Source organism: Diadema antillarum, unplaced genomic scaffold, assembly GCF_040938485.1.
Source record: "Diadema antillarum isolate AM-2024a unplaced genomic scaffold, OU_Dant_1.0 seq00000643_RagTag, whole genome shotgun sequence".
Classification (NCBI taxonomy): Eukaryota; Metazoa; Echinodermata; class Echinoidea; order Diadematoida; family Diadematidae; genus Diadema; species Diadema antillarum.
The window spans coordinates 991,023-1,017,148 of record NW_027271557.1 but is presented as its reverse complement, the minus strand read 5'-3'; the positions used below and the strand labels follow the sequence as shown (position 1 = coordinate 1,017,148).

Genomic DNA, 26,126 nt, shown 5'->3' with positions numbered 1-26,126 from the left:
TTGTTTTGTACTTTATGACAGAGACAGTACTTCAAAATCTTCAAAAATGGACTTATCGGTTTTTGCGAACAAACACTTCACTTTATTCTCAATATTGATATTTAACTTGACATTTGTATTACCGTTAGATATGTGAGTGTGTTTGCATATTTCTGCGGTAGGGGTTAGAGTTTGCAACTTGCTGTAAGGAGCAAAGGGAACGTGCATGTCTTATATGTAATAATGGGCGAACATAGCCCCAGTGTGTGAAGAGAATATAATATCTTAGGCGGGAACAAGACTGACGGTAACCGCCGTGGAAACGCACTGCGATTCCGCCTGGATTATTTCGCCTTTAATGTGCAATATCGCAAAAAACATGGCGACTAGGATAGCGATATTGTTATGCATGCTTTTGACATTGGTGACGGTGGAAGCGGTGAATCAAGAAAGTAAGTATCTTTAAGTTTTCTTCAGAAAATGTTGATTCTTTTCGATGATTTGATTTGATGATGTCATCGGAGATAACTTAACTCTAACTAGGCCGGGCTATTTAGGTAGATCATAGAGCCGGGGGGGGGGGGGGGGGGGAGGGCTCCCAGCCCCCCCCCCTTCCTCCAGATCTCCGCCGTCGAAGTTCATGAAGTTCAACTAAAAAAAAAAAAATCATCATTTATGCTTAATTATGCTAATTTATGCATAATGATGCATGAAATCAGACAATTTGGTATAAATCACTAAATAAAGCTCAAAATGGGTACTTTTTTTGTGTAAATATTCTTTTTAGTGTCCTCAGCAAATATAAATGAAAAAATTGTGCCATCTGAAAAAAAATTCTTAAGTATTCTATTGTTTTTTTAATTTCTTACGTATTTCTTTGTTTTTTCGACTTTATGTTTTTCATTGCTTTTTTCGATGAAACTTGTCCGCGACATTGTTCCGAACAAGAAAATATGTTATTGAATGATTTTAATCAATAATCCCCAAAATAATCATGCTTTTATGAAATTTACCTGTAAGCATAGTTTGCATTGAAATTGTACACGAATTCACGCCTAGTTAGGGTTAATACAGATTGTGGCGCACGAATTGTGCTCGGGGAAAAAAAATGGCGCCTTTTGATAACAATGTAGAAGGCAGGTTGGTGATAATCGTTTTGGATCGTTGATTCTCATTCAAAATATATTTGAAAGTCATATCGGTAATAGATAATCATTGGCTGTGATCATTTTTTTTCCTAAAAGAAATAATGATTTTTAATTTCATGCAAAGGTCTAGAGTAGAACGTTGGAAATGGATGACTTTAAAAGAGTATATTTTTGTGTTTCTGAATTATTACAGACAGAAACAAATATGGCTTTGTTAAACATGCATCCAAATTTTAAGTAAATGTTTATCGTGGTAAACATCAATGCAAATTTATAGCCTACATTTGACTCAAAGTATAACCATTACAAACCTTTCATGAAAGCAATACACCTTTTAAAAAAGGACATTGGTAGCGGTGGTTTATTGTTGGGCTTTTGTGTAAGAAGAATACCAAAAGCACCGTTATCGTGATGGTTGTTTTAATGCTTAATCCATTGAGCTTAGTGCAATATATATCATACATTCCTTGGCAATATTCTCATATACAGTGAGATACTCTGCTTCAAAATTTGTACATTTCATTTGCTTCGCTGTATTACGTGCTTTTGTATTTATTTCTATAGGACAACCGACTATGTGTTAGCGGTGTATATGTATACTCTAACCAGTTCTTACTCTACTCTTGCTAGCGTTATAATGTGATCATATGCACATGAATTTTTGCACACATTCACACACATACAGACATACGTAAATGCTACCCATGCAGGGCAATCTCTTTGAGGCCCTTAAGAAGAAAAGACCTAGTCAGTTTCATATAAACGTGTTAAAAAGAAGAAGAAAGTAAGTAAATAAGTAAAGATGTTCCTCTTTTTTTTGGGGGGGGGGTATGATATTATTTGATTTGGTTTGATTATCTATCCATTGCTCTGCCATGATTATAGCCCAACTCAACAGAAGTTGCTTTACTTATATAGGTCGTGGGATAAAATGATAAACGCATATAATAAAATATTTAAATGGGTATGAAAAAAGCAAGAAATGCAAAGCGTATTAAGGGATAAACAAGCATTTTAAACCGAAATTCTGTGCATTTTTATTCAAATTCAAGGACAAGGGTGAAATAAAAATACTCAATTTCTATTCATTTAAACATATTTTAAGTTTGTATCCACTTGGAGGGAATCTAACTTTATTTCCTCTGACAGTTTTGACTGAAGGATGTTTAATGGAAATATGAATGAAAGAAATTGCACTTATCTTAAGATCTGATGTGATTTATTCCTTGATATTCATTCATTTCCACAATTCTACAAAGGCCTCACAAAATATAAGACTATTAGTGACAACAAAAAACGTAATTTCATTATTGAGAGTAAAAGGTGTTTTTTTCTGAGGCTGATATCCTTCTTTAACAGATTGATTATAATTTCTTTCATATGTTTGTATGGAATCATATCGGCGAGAGTGTGTATGTCATTCTAATTTCGTCGTCATTGTATTGGTAAATGAAGATTGAAATTCCAACATTTCGATGAACAATGAAATCCCTGTATTAAAATGTATCCTAACTTTATAAGAGTTCAAACTTGTTTCATATATTCAGACATTATGTATTCCGTGTGACATGCATTCCCTTGCATTTATGAAAGATAATGATAAGAATGTTATATTGTAAATGATAAATATTACCATATCATTGACAACTATAATTAATAGAAGAACCAGGAGGGACAGTGGGGAAAGAAATATGACATGTATGTTGTCATGTGTCGAAAGTTAATGTTAATACAATATTCCATAATATATCTTATTGAAAGCATTCAAATAATGGGTAAGATCCAAATAGACTATGGGGGGGGGGGAGGGGCTGGAATGGGAATTGCATAAAAGTTGCTGCCCAGTTAACAGAATGGACTGGTTTTGCACTGGACAGAAATATCAAAATGCATGCCACAATGATTTTGACGTCGACTGGTAGTGTGTCTCATAAGGGATGGAAATGGGATCATGATTTCGCGTCATCTCCACAGTTAGTATAAAGCCGTGGTCACAACTCGCCGTACTTGCAAGTGCGTGCTGTCTACTTACAAAAACGTGGGCAAAATTTGGGGATCCGTACGTAGTAAGTGCCGCCTCCGCACGAATTTTCGAGCACGCAGACACGCCGTAGCACTTTTAGGACCCGAGGAACTTTCGCTGCGTTCGGGCTACGGATTCACCCTAAGTGCGGGCAACGTACGTACACTCTACAGCGAACGTGCGTACAACGCACTGACTCCGTGCGTTTTTTTTAATTTTCCCACCGTCACTTGCTCGGCTGACGGCACACGTAGCACGTACGTGTTGAGCACGTAATAAGTGCGCAGCCCGTGCTTATTCGACACTTCCCTGAGTTCAACTGTTCCATAGAGCACGCAGACCGTACCGAACTTGCCGAATAAGCACCTGCTCCGCACTTAAAACGCAAGTTGTGCGCAGTAATCTCTGCAAGGTACACGAACCGAGCCGACGGACGAGTATCATCATTTCCGTCTCCAAGATGTCATGATGATGGCAATTATATATTCATACTGTTCTATTTCACCTACCGGGCAGAAATTCCCTGTAAGGATTATAGGATCGAAAAAATCGCATACACAGTAAAATGATTGTTATATCACTTGAAAGGGCTTTTAAAACTCTTTCGAATTGTGTCACAAACCAAAATGATTATGTTATAGGACCCTTCTGCCTGGTAGGCGATATGTATATACACACACTTGTATACACTTGTACCATATTTTGTGACACATAAGACAAAGTAAAAAACTTCTTGAAGAAGCAAAACATATAGAAATCTTTGCTCTGAATGGTCAATGCATGAAGTGACAAGATTTTTGGAGTTAAAAAAAAGTTACAAGATCTGCACAAGCGTGGTTAAAAGGCATTGATCATCATTGTATATGCAGAACAGTGATACACTCAGTACCATTCTCTGAAATTGAAAATGTGTATATTTTGAAATTAAGCAAGGAAGAATTTTCTTTGACAGTATCACCTAATATACAGGACATTAATTGCAAACGTGACACCTTTAGTCTCAGATGAAACTGCAAACTCATAGCCCTACATTCATTGTTCTATTAATATGCTGATAAATCTAGCTAAAAAATGCCTCCATGTCTGAAATGCCACCACCTCTGAAACTGGGTATAAAGATGGCAGACGTCATAACAGGAAGTCATACGCATCTCACCTCAAGTGCCAATGTGTTAGGATGTTTTAATCCAAATAATGTTATACAATGTCATTGTATACCTGATATTGACATTAGCCTATTAGCCTACATCAGGTAAATGCCATTTTATATGTGATGTAACCTATAGGTCCTATACATAGGTCCTAGAGCTGTACAGCTCTATGGTCCTATACCTGATATAGCCTATCAATGAGTCAAATATGCACACATTTCACATATTTCACTTAGTTTATTTATTTCAATCTCATTTCTTTCAACAGAATATATAAAAACCTATAGACATGAAATGAATATGACACACAGAAGGTTAAACTACCATATACATCTATGGAGAAGAAGTATGATTATGCATCTGAAGAACCTTGGAAGGTGGTCCTATAATTAGGCCTACCCCTAGCATCTGACGGGGAGAAAAAAAAATTCATCGCACTTGCACGCACTTACAACATGCGACAGAGTAGGGATACCTTACGTGAGCAGCACGTGTAATTACAGCCTCCGCAAGAGAACGTAGCAATTTCACGCAGATTGTAAGTTGTAAGCACATACAACTCACTTACTACGTGCACAACGTACGATGCACGTAACCCCTCATGGCCAGGCGTGGCGTGCGGGCCACGTACTTACATCCTGCGCAACCGTGCGAGTGTCGTGCGTTGACGTACTTCCTCCCTGCGCTAGTCACTTCCTCCCCACGTTTTTAGAAAAAAACGTGAACGCCGTGGCCTCCGCCAGGAACGTACGGACGAAAAGCACGCACGGCGAGTTGTGACCAGGGCTAAGGAGTTTTAGATTTTAGACGCGCGGACGTTCAAAGGGAAAAAAAAAAAAACATGGTTTGAGCGTGCGCAGAAGTGTGCGTACATCTCTATGGCGTGCGGCAACCAGCGGCAACTTGACGTGCGCTTGTGCGCACGCTCAGACCATGTGTTTCTCCCTTTGAACGTCCGCGCGTCAAAAATCTAAAGCTCCCTAGTATATGACCGCGATATTTATTACATCACAAGAATGTGATCGATTGCTCTGCCTCATGAAAAAGAAATGTAATAGTGTAGCATTCCTCGATCTAATAATAAGTCATTTTGTGTTCATTTTGATGAAATTATTATCATTATTATTATTTTTTTTTGTGTGTGTGGGGGGGGGGGAGTGGGTGGGAATGTTTTCTTGTGTGGTAATTTGGTTATGAGAAGGTTTGCCCTCCCTCATAATTTTGCCATAGTCAATGTGATTTTGCATAGCTGACCTAGTAAGAAAAATGGCTATTACAGTAATATTGTTGATTATGTTTAGGCAGATGCCCTTGTTCTTAATCTTTGTATTGTTACGTATGTGTGCATGTGTATGTGTATCTAATAATTATTTTCGTTGTCAAGCAAAGCAAAGAGGAACGATGTTTCAAAATTTTCATCAAATAAACTTAGAATTTCTCTTTGTATTATAGTCTTCTTGATAATTCATAAAGTGGTTTCTAGACATCTCGCAAAGAGTTAAAATCCGAATTTCAAATTTTTACAAAGTGAAATCAATCCAGGTCATTACTCCCCCTCCCCACATACACACTAGTATCTTTACCCTCCTTGTGAGAGTAAATCCTTAAGAATAGTTTTCTAGTCGTTTCGTTAAAAGGAAACGGTTGTCATCTCATCCAGCAATCATTGTACTTATTTAATACCAACGTTTATCTATGTGAAAGCTCCTGAAACGTGGAGCATACCATGAAAGAGCAACAAATTACTGTGTCTTGTAACCAGATGATTTATTTGCAACATATATCTGTATTTTTTTATTCATTCTTTTTTTTTAGGGGGGGGGGGATCTTATCCTAACAAAATATTTGTGTTAATATTGTATTTTTGTTTGTGTATTATATTCGTTAACAAGCTGCAGAAATAAGTTGAAATTGAAAATTTGAATTTAGACACTGCTACTCCACCTAACTGTGTCAAAACTTATGATTCCCTTCGATGCTGCTATCGAGCATTTTAGCACTACACCATTATTATCATCATCATTACTTTGACGGTTTGGACCAGTTACGTGTCTTTTGATTGATGTATCTATTACTTACCAATTAGCAAAGTTCTTAGCACTATCATTACTATTCTAATTGTACTTGGTCTTACTCATTTTCTTGAAAGCTTGCTTGTTTTCTTCGTATTATTGTTGATATCAATATTGATAATATTGATAACAATGATAGAAGTAGTGGTAGTAATAATGATAATGATAATAATGATAATAATAGTAATAATAACAATATGATTGTTGTTATTGTTATTGTTATTATTATTGTTATAACTATTATCATTATTATTATTGTTACTATTATTATAGTTATTATCATAATTATCATCATCACCATTATCATTATCATCATTATGACTAATATCATCATTCTTTAGATTTCTACCCGTTTGGTGAAGGTAATCGTGATGACTACATCCAGCGAGGCAACGACGTCTCCTCCCCAGCCATTGAGTTGAGGGGGGGAATGCCATTCTACAACGTTAAATATTGGAACCTATTCGTGAGTTTTAATGATTGGAAGATTTCCAAGCCACTTCAATAGCTTGATGTCTTTTATTCTATTTAATTCATTTATCTAAACATATCTATTGTTAATGTGGAAAGCTGAGCAGGGCAAGAAATAGATAAAATTTGTATACTGAAAATGTTGTCCATGTCCTGAATGCGGTAATGTCATTCTAAATTTAAAAAGGTTAAGTTTGCATGCGGTAGTCACATTGTAAGGTGTAATCATACTGTCCCCTCTAGCAAAAGTCGAAAACACTGTGTCCCTCGGATAGGACATAAAATGGAGGTCTCGCGTCAGAGAGTCAGAACTATACAACGCTATACAACATTCATTCATATCAAAGAGCAGGGTGTTTAACCCGGTGAAGTGGTCCCTCCTCACATCAAACTGGACCCCATGGAAAACCAGCTTAGTGTAGCTGAATAAGGGCTATCCAGCCATCTTCTCAAAGGGAAAACGAACAAACAAACAAACAACCCCCCGCAAAAAAAAGAAGAAAAAAAATAAAGAAAATAAAGGGGGGGGGGGTAGGGTCGTGGACAGAATATATGTTTGGCTTAGCGTGCGGATATTATATTTCATGAGAGCAATAACTGTTGCAGGAGCAAATGTCGTGGAACCACTTCCTACACCTAACATACGCTGATATGCTCAACCTGCAGCGCCATGTTCCAAAGGGCGTATGAATCACGTACCGTAAAGTAAATCCGATAATAATTATATTCGTCGCGAGTCCAATGCGCGCCCGTTATGTTATCTGTCTGTCGGGTAGACTCTAGAGTCGGTCGGGTAGACTCTAGACTGAGCCTGCAGCGAGCGATGGATTTTTTTTCTTCAGTGATTAAGATTAAAATTACAGACTTTATTTTCCTAATATCAAAGAAAATGATATGAAAGAGAAAATACCATATCTAATATTTCTTTTTAAATAGGCCTATTCACAAACATCTCTTCTTTCAATCTTATTTGTTTAGCTTCTATGTGATTAGCAAATTCATCAATTAAACAATTGATTAAATAATTGATAAGTCATTAATTCATTCATCTAACACTTATCTATTGAGGTGAAGTTTACAAAGTTCTAGTTGTAGAACCTCGACATTTCGTATTATATTCGACATCAGCATGTCTTTCCTTGTTCTGATAGAGGAATCCATCACCATTTTTATACAGATCTCCGACAGTTAATCTTTTACTATTGTTTGTGTTGTGAAAAAATAACAAAGTGGTGATAGAAATACTGTTTCATTGCAAGGAGGAATGAATGTTGTCAGACCTACAACGATTACGATTACTTCATCATTAAATGATGCGAAGGACAGACTGAGTGGATAAGCAAATTTAAAGGGGAATACTGAAGATATTATATCATATATAACCAATGAAGTCAAAGAGTGGGACACATAGAACAATTTGTCGTTTACATCATTTAAAATGGCCTTTTTGAAGTGGAGTTAGAGGATATTGAAGATTTACACCTGTCAACCCCCTAAAATCTAGGTCACAGCGTAAATTTCGAGGCTTTGCCGATGACGTCATGGGGTGAAGGGAATCGCGCAAGGTCTCGAGCGCCGCAGGCCCGCCCCCGCGCACATAATGCATGCATTGTATAGATTATGCAAGTTGTTGTAGATACCCGGTATTTGCATATAAAAAGAAAGTTTTGAAAGTTTGTTTTTCGATAATGACATCGGCGATGATCAGGATGATTTCTTGGTGGAATTTGAATGTGGAAGCGATGATGAATTGAGTGATGTACACTAGTGATGATAGCGATGATGAAACTAGTGATGATGACCCTGGTGAAGTTGGAGTAGTAGATGTTGATGACGAGCCGCACGGCGGGGCGCAGGAGGGAAACGCTGCGGGCGAGCTAGAGGGGAAGGCCCGGGCGGTCCGGTTGAAGCGGACGAACTTCCTGGATTGGCAGTACGAGCCCTTGCCACACGGCAGGCCAGGGGACAATGTTGGTGACGCAGGACCAATGCCAGATAGACTTCAAAATTTAGATTGGTGAGAGTTGTTTTTATTCTGAACTGAAAATGAACCGAACTTAGTGCTGACTAGAACTCGTACTTCAGAGCAGTAGTACTTAGGCCTAACAATATTAAATCGGGCTGGTCGCTGTACTATTAAAGGTGCATGGTCCCGGTGTTTTAGTCAAATGCGTACGCGGGCGCAGGGCGCAAGTTTCCTATAGAGACCCATGCTACCGACTTCTCTTGGGCGCTTACGCTTTGGCCCACTTTCCCGAGTCCGAAGAAGTCCGATCCACTGTGTCAGTGGTCCGATCACAGTTCGGCTCATGATTCGGCTCAGGGGGATGACAGCTTCAGCAAACTTCTTTTGTGATGTCATAATAAGAAGCACATATGCACGCACCCTTGCATTACTACAGACTGCGTGATGCGCAGAGAAGACAACGAAGGCAACGTTATTTAGCAACACCCACGCGCTTTACTCTTGATGACAGCTCAATTTCGGCAATCTTCGTATCAATGCTAACGGTGATCGGCAGTAGCATCAACAGCGCCATCTACACTACCGGGACTATGCCCCTTTAAACTTGGGTCTAGGGTCTACTGTGAACTGAAGATTTTAGCTAGGTGTAATTACATTTAGGAAATAGAGGTCCATGTCAAAATTTCGGCTGTGTGATGAGCTTTGATGTAAATGTTTGGTTTGATTTGGTTTATTTCCCGTCATAAAAAGCATACAATGAAATAACTTTACAAATATACAGAGTTTACAGAAATGCAATGTTATACAAACTATACAAACAAAAGAAAATTAACATCATTAAACAGTACGAGTGTGAGTTTACAAACAGAGAACCTAAGCAATAATAACAAAGACAAAGTGATAGATGAGATAGTGGAAAACGGCTGGAAAACCCATATTCAGCGACACTGTTGTAGAGTCACTGGTCTTCCATGGGGACCAGAAGAAGAAGAAGAAGAAGAAAAAGAAGAAGAAAAAAATATAGAAAAAAAAAGTGGGAGGAAACGGGGTAATATCGTCTTGTAATAACAATGATATTCAATATTATCTTCTTATTCAAATTAAAAATCGATAATTATACAGATTGATACATAAACATCATACATGAAAAATCTTTGAATTGTTCATAAAATAGACACCATTGAATCTTATTCAGTCTAATTGTTTAACAATAATCGCTTAAATGTTACAATTGTTGGGCAGTTACGAATACAAATGGGAAGACTATTATGCAACTTTATACCTCTATAAAAAAATGTGCGTTTACAACTCTTTGTTCGAGGTTTTGGTAAAGGAAGATTGTTGTATCGAAAATGATAGGGTTTATCAACATATGATATATTTTCTTGCAAATAACTGGGTGTTAAATTGTTTAAAACTTTAAACATCATAATTTGAACGTGACGAATTTGACGAGATTTCAGAATTTCCCACTGTAATATTTCATGCATGGATGATACGGAAAAATGAGATTGTGGCTTAATCTTTAAAATGATTCTTCCTGCTCTATTTTGAAGTTTTTGTATTTGATTAAGAAGTTGCCCACGTGATGATTGAAATATAATATCTGCATAATCTAGATGAGGTAAAATAACCGTTCGATATATCAAATTTAAATATTTTCTACTGATAAATTGTCGTAAACGACGAAGAAATGAAATCATGCGACCCACCTTTTGACACAAATGATCAATATGAACATCCCATTTGAGTTCAGCATCGATATAAAGGCCCAAATATTTCACACTCTGTACTTGATTTATCACATGGCCTTTTATGCTAAGATCCAATCTATTATACCTTTTAATCATATGACGGTTCCCAATGAGCATACTCACAGTTTTTTCATAATTGATATTAAGTTTATTTTTGGAAATCCACTTGTCAAGTTTCAGAAGCTCATATCGCAAAATTGATTGTGAGACACATTTACTTCGTAATATCGTTCTTGACTCAGGTCTCAGTGTCATCTCAATACACTACTGTAGTTTTGTAGGCCTAGGCTTTCTATCATCAATTTATATCCATACGTAGGGCCTAGCCCGACCAGACGCAGCTGTGCAGCGACTGGGCTGTGTATAGCCCAGTACCAAGCCCTAGTTATCCTTCACGTAATCTCAACTTCGCAGCTCGGCCGTATGTAACGTTAAGAAGAGTGGATTCCGGAATTGTATAGTAACAAAGATCTTTGATAGTAAGTCTACTACAGTAGACTTACTATCAAAGATTGTACACTGACCTTTGTTACTATAACGTTAGGCCCTAACGTTAGGCCTAATCATCGAAGATCGACCATCCTCCTCCCTCCATGGCTTTCTCTCGTATAAAATCAAAAATACGCGTGGGCCGGGGCGCAATACGCTGGAACATTCGCACATGAATACAAATCAAGAAAAATAGTGGGATACATGTAAATAACATGAGGAAACAGGAGGAAAGAGAATTGAAGAATATCCTCATTAAGGTAGTAGACTCTAAATGCACGTAGGCCTAATTATTCTTAACACCGGTCTATTTGCCCATTCACTAGATTTACGTGCTTTTCAAGGGAAAACGGCAGGGCGGTCGGTTTAAAAAATATGGGCGCCTATACCGTGGCTATACTACAGCTACCACTGGCGCACGAAAAAAAAAGAAAGATCTAGGGCCTAATCATTCACTCTGATTTTGGGAATAATAGACTGCAAATTAACCCTTCTACGAAAAGTTATCTTTTTACTGTAGTGCTCTGTAAACATCGCATTATACTTCAGGACGATTTTCTTCATGGAATAATCGACGTCTTTCACGATACACCACAGCAACTTTACCCATTAATTCTACCGAGCAAACTAAAGAGAAAATCACAAATTTGTTTGCTTGTTTGTTTGTTTTTATTTCTGCATTCAATCAAATACAATTTGAATACAAACTTCAAAAAGTACAAAGACAAAGAATAACAAGTGCAGGGAAATAAATCGATTACTTACAGTACATAAATAGATACACATAGGTGATTGCATTGAGCAATTTAAGTACACAGAAACATAAAATAAGATATACAGTATTTTTTCAGTAAACAACAGAGATCATTGAATGCAGGAGACCACCGTCGTAAGCAATTAAGCTTGAAATGGATGGAGGCCTCATAAAATGAAAATCCAACGACACAACTCTCTCGGAGGAAGGTGATCAGGTGAGTGCAGTGCTGTTGCAGGTGAGAGTGCAAGATGCAGTTGAAGGAAGAAAATAGAGATTGACAATAAGATGACAATCGTTTACCATAAATATTTGCTAGCTTAATTGGTTTGAAGAATATAATTGTATCAAATATCGTTTTAGTGAAGCTTTCAAAGAATAAATACTTTAACAGGACTTTATATTATCCGGGAGATTATTCCAAATGTCCGGACCCGAATGTCTTATAGATTTATGTGGCACTAATAATTTGGGATTCAAACGGTGGAAATTTCTACATATACGAGTATGGTACGAATTGACAGAAGTATTAAACCTAAACATGTTAATAAACGACGATGGAAGCTGATCATGTATATATGTGACCCTGCACCTCAAAACAAACAAAAAGTCGCCAGACATGAAATTTTAGTTAAGACCATATTATTATTCTAAAAGAGCAGACTTTAAGCTTTAAAATGATGTATAACTCAAATCAAATGGACTCTCCTAACCTATCTAAATATTGGAAAGAAAGCACAAACTCAGGAAAAGTGTGAACTGAGAAAAGAGGCTCTGAAGTACAGTGTCTATTCAAGCGCTTAATCTTTACCAAACCGTGCTGGCTGTGCGATGAATGGGACAAAAAGCAGGAAGTAAACCACCAGAGTAACAACAATGAAGGGATTATCAAATTAAACTGAAATCGAGCATGCCTCATTAACACATTCTGTCCATAATTAATGCCAACTTTCAAAGCAGTAGCACTATCCTTTCAAAAGTTATTAGAGTTAAAAGTGAAGAGTGTGGACAAGGTTTTTCAGAAATGAAAAAAGGGATTCTAAAGACACACCTAATCACACTATTCTACCAAATATGTTCGAGATAAACTGCTAAAAAAACCACACTTTCCTGCCCGTTTTATGATACCAAATTTTAGCATAACGTAAAAGAAGACCCGCTCTTTCAGAAAATATGAAAAAGTCAAGTTCGGCTAGGTTGACCCATTTCACTTATATTCAGTCCTCACGCAAAATCAGTGTGTGCGACTTTATGTTCGTTTTGAGGTGCACGGTCACATATATAAATATAATTACTGCTACTTGAATAATATTCAAATAAAAAACCTTCAATGTTTTAAGCTCATAAAATAAAGAATCAGTATGTGCCAAAAAATGCGATCCTGTACAACAAACTTTCTTTTGTAATTTGAATATAGAATTTATTTTGGTAGAGCCGCAAGTACCCCATACAACATTGCAGTAACTTTATGAAAGAATTAAGGAATTATATAATAGAAATAAAGTTGAACGAGGAAGAAAAAACTTCGATAAGCCCTATATTTCTAGAAATACACATTGTAACATGATACATATGCTCATTCCAAGTCAAACTTTCATCTATATAATTATACTCCCAGAAATTTTGAATTCGTTTTCTTTTCTTATGGGATATCATCAATGTTGATATGTATCAGCGTATCTTCATTATGAGAATGAAGTTTGAAATAAATGAATTTAGTCTTTTTTATGTTCAAATAAAGTTCATTAGACTTAAGCCAATTTTATACTTTACTAATTTCAATATTTAAAGTATCATTTAAAATCTTAAGATCTTTATGAGAATAAAATATGTTGGTATCATCAGCAAACAGAACAAAAGAGAGAAGATAGGATGTATTAATGATATCATTGACATAAAGAAGAAACAATAATGGGCCCAGAACTGAGCCTTGAGGAACACCACATTTGATTAAAAGAGGATCAGATTCACAACCATCGAAAATAACATATTGTCTTCTATTAGTGAAATAATCTTTAAACCATAAAAGTGCTCGTCCCCGAATACCATAATGACTAAGTTTGGAGAGTAAAATAGAATGGTCAAGAGTATCGAATGCATCACTCAAATCATAAAAGATACCTGCCACATGTTCTTTATTTGCAAAAGCACTCGTAATTTTTTCATAAATTTGTATTAATGCTAAATCAGTTGAATAATTCTTTCTGAAACCATATTGATTGGGAATAAGTAAATCATATTTATTATCAAATTTAAGAAGTCTATTATAAACAATTTTTTCTAAAATTTTGGATATACTAGGCAACAAAGAAATGGGACGATAATTACTAATTTCATGAGGATCATCCTTTTTATAAATAGGATTAACTTTAGCTCTTTTCAGCAGATCAGGAAATATACCTTGTGATAAAGAAAGATTAAATATATGACTTAACGGTTCTGCGAGTGGATAAACTATTTCTTTCAATAACGTCATACTTATTTTATCAAAACCACAAGATTTAGAGCTATTCAAAGATTTGGTGATATTAATAATTTCACTGGGACTTGTTGGATTGAAATAAATAGACTCTTGGTTTTGGTCAAAAAGATAGTCTGTAAAATGAGCAGAAGTATTGCTGATTTTAGTAGCAAGTTCCGGACCGATGTTAAAGAAAAATGAGTTAAATGAGTTTGCATACGTATTGGGATCATTTATTTTGATGCCGTTTAATGTGATATCATCCGTTGGCGGAGAATCAGGCTTTTTACCTAAGACCTCTTTGATGATTTTGCTTGTTGCATTAACATTCGAAGAAACCTTTTTCATTCTATCAGAAAAATTATAATCTTCGGGATAAATGAATCAATTTTGTCAATTAATTTCGACAAACTTTATACATATTCAAATTAAATTCAGTTGGGTTACGAATATGTAACTTATACAAAGAATTACGAGTGTTTATGGATTTCAAAATGCCTTTTGTAATCCAAGGATTTCTTGGTTTACTTCGGTTAGTTTTTGTTCTACATAAAGGAATATTATATTCGTGATAAAACAACAATTTATCATTAAAACATTAAGATTTCAAATTAACATTATCAATACTATAAATACCTGTCCATTCCTCTAAAAATAAATTCTGTTTCAGCAATTCCACATTGCGTTTTGACTCTTTATAGTACCATATTTTATCACGTAATTTGTTACGACCCAATTTACATTCACAAATTGAGAATATTGGTAAATAATCAGAAACTTCAGAACATAATATACCCCCGTAATTGTATTATTATATACATTCGAAAAATATTATTAATCTGAGTTGATGAGTGCGGATTTATCCTGGTGGGTTTATTGATAATCGCCACAAAACCATATGAGTACATTAAATGCATAAACTTAAGGGAATAATTGTTATCGGATGTGGGGGGAAAGTTAATGTTAAAATCACCAAAAATAAAAACATGTTTACTTTCATAACCTATTTTATGGAGATATAAATCCAATTCATCACAAAATAATTCACAGTTCAGATTAAGGGGTCGATAAATCAAACCTATGATACTATTTTCAGAAATTGTGTTATCAATTACAATGAATAACGGTTCTGCATATCGTAATGTGATTTCAGAACGCATTTTGAACTGTAAATTTTGGGCAATGTAAAACGCAATACCGCCACCCCTTTTTCCTTGACGATCAGCCCTAACTAATTTCTAATTGGGTAAATTGAAGATATCTGGGGAGTTTTGATGTAATCAAAAAAAGACAACTGCATAGGTGCTAATGTGAATTTGGTATTGTACTGTGCAGTAGAAGGTCTAACATGAGTATTTCGAACAATTTTCGCGATAAAATCTTGTGATATATCGACATCTTCTAAATCGAAGGTGAATTAAGGTGAATTTCTTAGCGTGTCTACATTTTTGTGTCGCATTTTTGGCGATTTCGGCCCGTAACAACGCTCTGTAGATCATGATTAGTAGGCCTACCTTAGTATCTAACTATACACAGCCCAGTCGCTGTAAGTAGCGCAGCGTCTGGTCGGGCTAAGTAGTATCATATCTTATCACATTACACTCAATCCGTACTCCCGGTCACAGCTCATCAGCATTCTATCTAGCTAGGAACCCTCACAAATTCACTGCACAACCCATTCATTACTTCACCGAGTCCATCAAAGTTTTATCACTATCGATGAAAACCGCAGTGCTCTGTGTCGTTTATTTTATCACCAGATAGGCCGGCCGGCCTATAGTCAAGACTTCGACTTAGCCGATGCCCGCGCATTGCGTAGTATCTAACGTTAGTATTAGCGATCCACATCATTACGCCGAATGTTTCGCGAGATTGTTTTATTTTCGCTAATTTCGCGAAGCTGGTGCTTTTTGAGAAAATATTTCTCTTTCTGTATATATTCCCCCCTTCTGTAGTGTACTCCACAACCACGAACTTAAGCACTCGCGAAATTGTTGGCAAGTCCCGGTTCGCGAAAAAAAAGACTCCCTAAATTTATGGCGTACACAGCTGTAGTAGTACCAAGGAGCTGCTGAGTGTACTTACCAAAGAGGTACGAAGCTCAGGCTTCTCCGCTCTTTGATACACGAAGGCTACTGCACTGCGACATATGCGGCCGGTGATGGGCGCATGCATGTGACTGATCGACTACGAAGCACCCACTACAAGCACTAGGCCTGACAACTTCTGTATTCACCGCCTAAATAACACGAAACAGACTTTATTTAAACGAGAAAATGTATGATTTCACAGGAGACTTGAAGGAGAAGACAATTGTATTTCATTTTTTGTGACATTCTGATAAAAAATGTCTTGGGATTTCGGGGTACGAGCCTCGACATCTCGCTCTCATCGGGAGCATACATAGGTAAGCTCAGGCTGCTGTGTGATACTTCCGGGTTTGCCCTTCACCCCATGACGTCATGGACACGCCCCCAAAATAACCACGGATCTTCCGATTGACATGATTCAGGATACAATTTTTCTAAGCTGCCGTTCTCCAGAACGCACGTTTCTAAATGGATGAATTAAAGGCCGCTGAGTTTAACATGCTCTAAGCTTTGAATGGGGGAATAATCCAACAAAATATGCGTTTCCTTTTAATAGTATTCTGCTTTAACTTTCGAATCGTTTAAACCCACTGTTTACCCACCATGCGTCCAGTACACCTGCAATACTATACATGAGCCATGTGTTCGCATTTTACAGGACGCATTTCTCATTATGGATCAGTAAAAAATCAATGCATGATAACTGACCAATCAGGTTGCACAGATTCTAAAGCCCATTTATGTTTCATAAAAGCAGCTTAATTCCTAATTACACGTCATCAGGAGAATGTTGTTTGTTTGACACTTTGACATTCGTTTCTGCTTTGTCATTTCATTCTATGTGTCCACCAGGTAAATGACAACGGCGTAATATCGTTCAACAACCCCTACACGAAGTACGAAGGACCGCAACCTGTATTTCCTATCCCAGAAGACAAGGAGGTAACGGCAAAATGCGATACACTTCATTGAGTGTTAGAAATACTTTGTGTATTATGGCGTGTGCTTTGATGATAGAATACCATAGTGAGATGTCTTTAGTAACATTTTATCGCCATGGAAACTCATTCTAAACAATCTTGTCTGGCCGGTAAGAGAACAATATTGTTGTTCTCCATGCTCCCCCTGTTTTTAAACCAAGCTATTTATAAAAGATTGTGACACCTTCACTTCGTTACACTAAGTCTATTAGGTATTTGCAAATGTGTGCTAATCTGTTTCGTCGATGTGTGTGTGTGTGTGTGTGTGTGTGTGTGTTTATCTGTATTTGTCCTTGAACTGAACTCGGCGTCAAAACTGCTAAAAAAGTAAAGGAAATTGTAAATAAATATGGAATATTTTTAATCAGCACTACAAAAATATTCCGGTCTCATTGCACGTTAGGTTTCACTTTGCTTTATCTAATAATGGACTTGCTGAAAAATATTTGGCAATGACGCTCAGCCAGTCTGACCAGTAATGAAACTCTTGATATAACTATTCGTTTGAGCCGACCTGACAAGCCTATATAATTAACCCATAAAAAAAGGTAAACATGGTTGCATTGACGAAATCTGTGAAGGCTTCCGTGGTGGTAGAACGTTGGGTGGTAGAAGGCTTCACGGTGCACCACGTATTCTTTTTAAGGTATGTGAGTGGCTCTGAAAAGGGCCTACCCATTCCCCACGTTTAGGTATTAAAGCATGTTCTCGCCGTTTTCAAGGGAATGACCAATTGAGGTAAAAATCCGGCTTAAATACCCTCAGGAAGGATCAAAGGGACTTGGGTTCCTGGAGGGAAAGTCTTTGATGGTTGCATTGATGTCTCCTCGTTTTCCAGGATCCGAACAATCCGCTTGAACGGATCCTTATCGCGCCATACTGGGCCAACGTGGATATGACTGAGAGAGGGTACGTCTATTATCGGCAGACGACGGAAGAACATCTCCTCGAGCGGGCGGCGGGAGAAATTCACAAGTATGTATCTCTTTCAAGAACATCCAAATAAAAAAAGGCGGCAAAATCGAAATCAAATTGGATATGTATGCATTATATGGGTGAATGAGACTTTATCAAAATAAAATCAAGTGTCATCGAGTGTTTAGAATACTATACGGTTAAAACCGTATGTGGACAAAATGCAAAAAATGGGTTTAGTAAACTGGGGTTGTAAAAAGAAGCAGCGTACCAAAATGAAGCTACGAATATCTGAAATGGGAACAAGACCCACATGCACTAATTTGTCATGGGCAATCTAGGCAATGATGATAATATTACTATAACTACTACTACCACCACTACTACTACTACTACTACTAATAATAATAATGATGATAATAAAAGTAGAAATAATAATAATTGTAATAATGATGCCAATAACAATGATAACAATAATAGTATATGATAACAATAAAACAAGAACTTATAAGAAAATTATATGATTACTCTCATCAAGGACAGCCTCTACAGTGTTACCACTACTCCACTAGTGGGCCCTGTCATTATCATCACCGTAACGTTGGCGCAGGAGCCCATTATACATTTGGGTTAGAGGGACGTTGATAATAAACATCTTGTCCAACGACGTAGTCACTTGACGGGATTCGAACTCTGGTACTCCGACTACTCTTTTTATCTTAAATTGTCTAGGGGATTCGTCGAGTTCCGAGATTTCATGCCAAAAGTACTCGTCATCGCCACGTGGTTGGAGGTGGGATTCTACGGTGACACTGGCCAGACAAATCCGGTGAGTTCTTCTGGCCTTTCCCCTTTGGTGTGACGTGGAGATGTGACACACACGGCCAGCAGCATTAACGAAGACGATAAAACAATTTTGGTGGTAGCGCAAGTCGGTCGCTAGAAATGCTTACCAGAAACTCTTACCAGTAGTTCTGGTTTCGAAAATCCTGCATGCTCGTGATTGTATGGACAAGTAAAGTGAACATGTTAAAGGGATATGTTTTATTTATGGTAGTAACGCTGAAGGTGATAATCATGAATAGAGGTTACGAAACTTTCATCGAATATGATAGCACGCTTACAAAATAGTAACAACAAACGGCATTTTGTCACCTAGAGTAGCCCTTGTTGTGTACACTTCTTCTTTCCAAAAGACCTCACCAGTAAAATTTGGCCTGTAGGTCCCATCTGGATTTTTGTTTGTTCATTCCGGTTGAGAGAGGTTTTCTGGGCCAAGCTTGTTGGCAAAACTTCTTTTGCATCACCCGTGTTTCTAACTGCCATAATCAAATCCAAGATATCCTGTGTAAACCTCTGAGTGCTTTAATGATAGTGATGATGATGATGATGATAATGATAATAATATTAATGATGATAATGATAGTAATGATAATAATGATAATGATAATGATAGTAGTAATAATAATAATAATAATAATGATAATAATAATGATAATAATATTTTGTATTGATATGGCGCTTTATACTGGTGTTTCTAAGCCCTCTGGTACAATTTATATAAAAAGACTAGAAAACACAATAACATTAGCACAATGCAAATCCAAAACGACAGTCACGAGAGAAGAAGAAAAAAATTGCATGTGATTCAGTGATACAATCTACTGACTGTGTGCGCCTGTTTAAATAGATGAGTTTTTACATGTTTGTGAAGGATTTTCAATGATTGAATAGATGAGGCATTCTGAATATAAAGAGTGAGTTTACTCCAAAGGGTGGGGGCAATGGAAGAAAAGGCTCGGTCACCATAACGAGTTTTTGTAAGTGGGCCATGAAGTACTTGGAGAGATGAAGATGAACCGAGGGGTCTGGCAGAAGAGGAGACGCGAAGAGAGACAAGGTTTTGAAGATACCTGAAGGCAAGATTACAAGTGATTTTGACCCCAAACCCCAAAGCGTTGTACAAAGCACTGTCCAAAGTCCCCGGAACAGAAAGGGTTAAAAGTCGAGAGCCTTGTTTTCTATACGACAGTTACCTCCACAAGTCGAACGTCACTTTCGTTTTTACTGCTAACAGAAAAACAGTTTCCAGTGTGTCATAGCAACCGATGAATTCGAGACGTTTGTCCTGTTCATCTACGACCTGTTGGAGTGGACCACTGGTACTGAGAGTAACGGACTGCCAGAAACCGGCGTCGGAGGAACTCCGGCCCAGGTAAGGGGCAGACCGAAGAGAAAATTACCAGCGCCCAGAGTGCGGGAAGCTTGAGAAGCCCTTTGCGGATAGGTTTGAATTTTTTTGGACAAATAAACCTGGATCGGCCATCTCAGATTTACAGTCAATGGTTCTGCAGGACATGGTCAATTATTAAAGTGGCTCATTTGCACAGAGTCGATTAGGGAGCATGGAAGTCCCTGGGATATTAATCCAGGACCCTACTGACCCAACCTTTGCTGGAAGGAACACAGCGTCCCACAGTCTTCACATATAACGTCAACTCTGTGAATACAATATGTGCGCACTGTGGGTCACTGTTTTCAAACTATCAAAACGTTCCAGCTTCTAATAATGCATTTCACACTAAGTTCTTTCCATCGGGACTAAATATGTTGTCCTTGTTCTTGTCCTTGAACTTTATCAAAGATTATCAATAGTTACTGAAAAACTACAATCAGATAGGCAAATGCTGCACGTTTCTTCCAGATCAGTCCTAACATAAGAAAATTGAAGGAACTGTATAGATTCATGTTTTCATTGAGTGCTGATGTTATTCGCATGCAGCCACACGCGTAAATCATTTGAGGCTATGTTATCACTTCGCAAGTGGCTTTCACAAAAAAAAAACGTGTTTATTGGATATTCAGTGATTGCATAACTACCTCCTTAGACCCATTATGCTTTAGCAATACATTAAGTCCCTCGGATAGGACATAAAATGGAGGTCCCGTGTGTGAGAGAGTCACAACTCATGCACGTTAAAGATCCCGCTTCATTTATTCATCGCAGAGAGCAGGGTGTTTAACCCGGTGAAGTGGCCCCACCTCACATTCAACTGGACCCCATGGAAACCAGCTTAACATAGCTGAATAAGGGCTATCCAGCCATCTTCTCAAATGGAAAACGAACAAACAAACAAACAAGAATATAATTAGTACAATATGAGACGTTTCGTTCTTGTTATACGCCAGGAACAACGGCAAAAATAGTATGAGAAACCATATGTGCAATTCAAAGCACAACGTCTAAAGCCGTGGTATCCTAGCTTATATCTTAATTAACACATGTGGTTGCAGCTAACACATCAGTTCATTAAAACATCTGACACTTTACGCTTCATAGTAAGAGTAGACTTAAGACATTCTTAAGACAGACTTAAGAATTTCTCAGGCTCAGCAATACTGACAGAATCGTCAACCCTTCAAAACATACAGGTCGGCTTCAACGCCGGAGATGGCTCGAAGGCGAGGACGAACTTCTATTCGCGTGACGGCAACAGGCTCGGTCAGCTCGTCACCGAGTCCAACATCGAGATAACAGGTGTTTGGCTCTACCATGTCAGCTCCGTGAGCATCGATGATGGAGGCTGCACGACGGCAGGTAAGACGTTTGGCGTTGATTGCGGCTACGACATTACGTCACCATCTATCACCAGGGTGGGAGAGGGTTTATGTTCTCCTCAGAGTTGCCCTTAGCTACATTGACATGAAACCAATCAAACCCGATTTCTATTGTCGTAAATGTCGGAATGTCGTAGCTTGGGCATTTGTTCCAAGTTCATCGTGTCACAGCCGGTAACGAGGAGCTGGTATAGTGTCGCTGCCCGGAAAGCAGTAGATGACAGGTTCGAGTCCAGTAATTCTTTTTTCCCGACATGTTTGTTAAAATTATAGATCAGCAGTTGCGATCTTACATAATCCATTTGTAGAGAGACACAAATTGAAGAAAACTCACACCTCATCCTTCACCCCTCTACTCAATAATCCCTTTCTTACACAACCAGTAGCTACTTGCACATTTGAGTAGATATATTTTAATCAAGGTACCACTGCACTGGGAAATCTACCTTGACTATAACTTATGGTCAACTTCAAGATACAATTCCTACTGTGGATGTGGAACAGACACGTATAAAGACTTCATCAGACCTCTTTTCCTTTCTTGCAGTTACCTATAGGCTTCATTGTATCGGCACCGTCAAGGTACGGCGGCGTAGAGACCCTCGTGAGCTCAGAACTCAGTGTTGTTTTATGGTTTTTTTTTTTTTTTTTGGTGACGTAACCCGCAAAGATTTGCATACACCTTCCAAAGTTCCATAGACGTATGTGACAGATTCATAATTTTAGATCATCATCTGAACTGAAGGGAACCGAACTAAAGTGAACTGGCTGATCTGAATTATACATGCGGCGGTAGGTGATTTTGGTAAATACAGTTTTGCATGAAGGTCGTAAAGAATCAAAACAGGGCGACCTCATTTGTTGGAGTTTTCTTTTCTTTCTTTCTTTCTTTTTTCGTTCACTTCGCCACTTTTCTCCCCTAAATGTTAACAGCTTCGTCTACGTGGTCTAGCAGTCCAAAGATCTCGGATTCGAATTCCTGTAGATAGAGTCATATTTCCTTTGCTCATTTTTCACATTGACAAATATAAATAGGTCAGGTGAAAACCTTCCCTCGATTTGACTCCATGCTCGGCCACCAGTACCTGTTCATCCAGGGACCTTGCTTCAAGTTCGAGGAGGAGATCTGGCTCCGGTTCGGCCCCGAGGAGAACCCCATCACGATCACCAACTGCACCTACATGAGTGCGCAGGAGGCGTGGTGCGTTGTCCCCACCTTTTACCAGATCGGCTGTGTGGAGATTTACGTGTCGAACAATGAGGCGATCACGTTCCCTAACACGGGCACATTCGACGTAGGTGAGTCGCGCGAGACAATTCCGCTAGTCTTAAAGGGGTAACATAGTTTTTGGTTGAGACGGTGGATTCAGATTGTAATTTTTGAGGAGATAATTTATCAGAAACCCATGTGTACAAAATATCAAAGAGCATACAATAAAAGAGAAGAATTCAATGCTTATTTGACAAAAGTTGGATTGAAATAGCTGAAATATATATAAAACAATTAAGATTAAGTTGCAATGAATGGTAGGTCATTTTTTTTTATTAGGACCTATTTGTTTTTGGATATCTCAGAGCCATGTCAAAACCAAGATTCATCAAATAAATTTTGAGTTCCTTTGAGAAAAAGTATGCTCTATTTCAGAAGATGTTTCTCATCACTCATTATCTCACGGAAAGTTTGAAATCTGAAGCCCCATATCCATCAGATACCATCCCTTTAAGAGCAGTCATAGCAAGTGGACATCTTCGTCTCAGGACTCTGGTCAGGGGCCCATTTCATAAAACTTGTCATCAGTGACAAGTTGTCAGAGATGTGACAAGCTTGCATCTGATTGGCTGAGAGCAAATTTGTCATAGAAATGTGGCAGTTGTCACCAGTAGCAAGTTTTATGAAACGGGCCCCAGGACTAGACACTCCTGAAAGATATAATCTGCTGACGTCCAAATCTGAACTAGTCCATCAAACAAGGCCTTTTTAAACGTAGAAAAGTAAATGTTTGCTTAGTAACTTGACCTTTTCAGAAAGTAACATTATGGCATTGATGATGATGAAGATGATGACAACGATAATGATTATGGTGATTGATAGCATCACATTCAGCATAATAGTCATTATCAAGTGGTCATGATTGTTATGATCTTTAGCATTATTGCTGCTTTCACCGATTATAAAGTCAATGATATCAGTCAAAAAATCAAGTACAGAACGACTGTTCTCATGACGAATCTTAAATTCAAACTATTGCAGAAGGAACTTGTAACTCACGGGAAAACAGTAGTGTTATGCATGTTCTCTTTCTTCAGCGAAGGCGGGAGTTTATCTTTTTAATTAACCTGTCAGCCTACACACTGCCATTGCAATATTGTTCGCAAGGGTATTTTTTACGTCATACTACGTCATCTTTTAACAATTCTTTCATCTGTTCCTTTCCATCTGGGCAACGAAGTCGACATTGGTGACGTCCCGCCGACGATCAAGCGAATCAGTCCCCAGAGCGAGTCATGGCTGTTCGCCGACCGTCCCGTAGCTATCGAGTGGGATCCGAGCCTGATCAACTATACCATGATTAACATAGATGTATTAAGTGAGTTATTCGCCATTTATCACATATTTCAAGAACCATTTCTTTCCTAGCACTTGATATGATAGAACAGTAATTTCACTTTTGACTTAACACAATTTGATTTTTCTGTCATCCAAAAGTAATCAAACATCAGGAAAAAAATGATACATACGCGAAATTTGTATTAATACACGAACAATTGAAAAACCGTTAATTATTCAATTCATTCCATTCAATTATACTTTATTTCCATCAAAGAAAACTAATACATCTATGAAATTATACAAAATACAAAGTGCACAGTTTCACATCACATTGTTAAGCACTTTGATAGAAAAGAGAATCTATTAAGTTTCCACACAAATTATACATTCTTATATTTGCAACATACATCCTTGACGATGTAGAGTATCAAAGTAACACATGAATTATAAGTTCAGTACACAAAGACCATTACATCATATACATGACACAAAATCAATTGAAATCAAACTCAAATACGTTGCCTTCATGATGGATGAATAAAATTGTGTGCAGTGGGAACCTATGTAGAAGCACATGCTTGTGAGAGAAGGTCCCCAGAAAAAAAAAAGTCAAACACAGTAAGTTACATTATAAAATGGGTTCAAGAATGTAGCCAATAGGAAGCGCTGAAATGAGTCACCTGTGCTTTCGTTACTCAGTCCCATTGCACTGCGTGTTAAATCCTATTGCCGATCGTCTGTGCGCGCGGCGGCTCCTTTGAATTCTCGCTATCGCCAATGACGTAAAAAGAACCCGGATGTGGCTTTTTCGTCAAGATGTAGTACACTTGGTAGCAAGGGCACTTCCGGCACGGAGCATAATTTGCACAACGCTAGCGTGCGCGTACGTGTACCTTACCTATAGCGCAGCGCCGACCACGGGTACTAGTACAGTAGGCCCCTTTACCGCCCGAGCCAGCGAGTGGCCAGGCCTGTCATACTCGTACACTGTAGTCCCCTCCGGCGGCCGGCCGGCCTTGCAGTTAGCATGCACCACTCTGCACGCAGCGCATAAGCTAACACATACCGGTAGCGTACTGCTTGATCATGCGATCGATGTGCACATCACAGATCAGTCATCTCTGCATACATTGAAAATATGCTGGAAAATATTCACCCACCTGGATATACAGTATATCGTCATGGAATGCCCATCTTTTTTTTTTTTTTTTTTTTTTTTTTTTTTGTTCTCTGTCGAAATGTCGCGAACACAATCGGGAACGAACAGTGATCTCGAACTTATCCTGTCTCCGAAGCAACTTCTTCCAAGTAAGTACGTACAATGTACGTAGGCACTAGGCCTACTACTGAGTACATATACTACCACTACTAGTAAGTCGCGCGTGCACGTACTGCGCTGTGGAGTCACCCGCAAACTTCACCCACGCGGCCACGTCACGTCTCGCATGCCAGTAAGGGTCCTATTTCTGCAGATTTTTTTCATTTATTGTCGTGCGAACAACACATGGCAGCTTCGCAGCAACAACCAAAAGTCGTATTAACAGCAATTTCTTAAGAATGGAGAAATTTCAAATCATATTAAAGCTGTAATTCAAGTCGAGAAAACCGGAAGTACACGTAGAATACAGTCGGTTGTGTGTGTAAATAGCATTAGTCACGTATCACGCGCGTACGAACGGAAGTGACTTTGCTACCGGACTATCC

At 38.1% G+C, this 26,126-nt stretch overlaps 1 protein-coding gene across 1 annotated transcript in view; it reads left to right on the top strand.

Annotated features, from left to right (window-relative positions):
• The first annotated feature begins 203 nt into the window (after positions 1 to 203).
• LOC139736394 (sushi domain-containing protein 2-like) overlaps positions 204 to 26,126 on the top strand; it is a 74,437-nt gene continuing 48,514 nt past the window's right edge. The window contains exons 1-9 of the mRNA XM_071647148.1: positions 204 to 431; positions 6,715 to 6,839; positions 17,211 to 17,300; positions 18,177 to 18,313; positions 18,986 to 19,082; positions 20,331 to 20,468; positions 21,686 to 21,851; positions 22,907 to 23,170; positions 24,322 to 24,459. Coding sequence (XP_071503249.1) covers positions 338 to 431; positions 6,715 to 6,839; positions 17,211 to 17,300; positions 18,177 to 18,313; positions 18,986 to 19,082; positions 20,331 to 20,468; positions 21,686 to 21,851; positions 22,907 to 23,170; positions 24,322 to 24,459 — 1,249 coding nt within the window. The 5' untranslated portion in view covers positions 204 to 337. The remainder of the gene's footprint in view (positions 432 to 6,714; positions 6,840 to 17,210; positions 17,301 to 18,176; positions 18,314 to 18,985; positions 19,083 to 20,330; positions 20,469 to 21,685; positions 21,852 to 22,906; positions 23,171 to 24,321; positions 24,460 to 26,126) is intronic.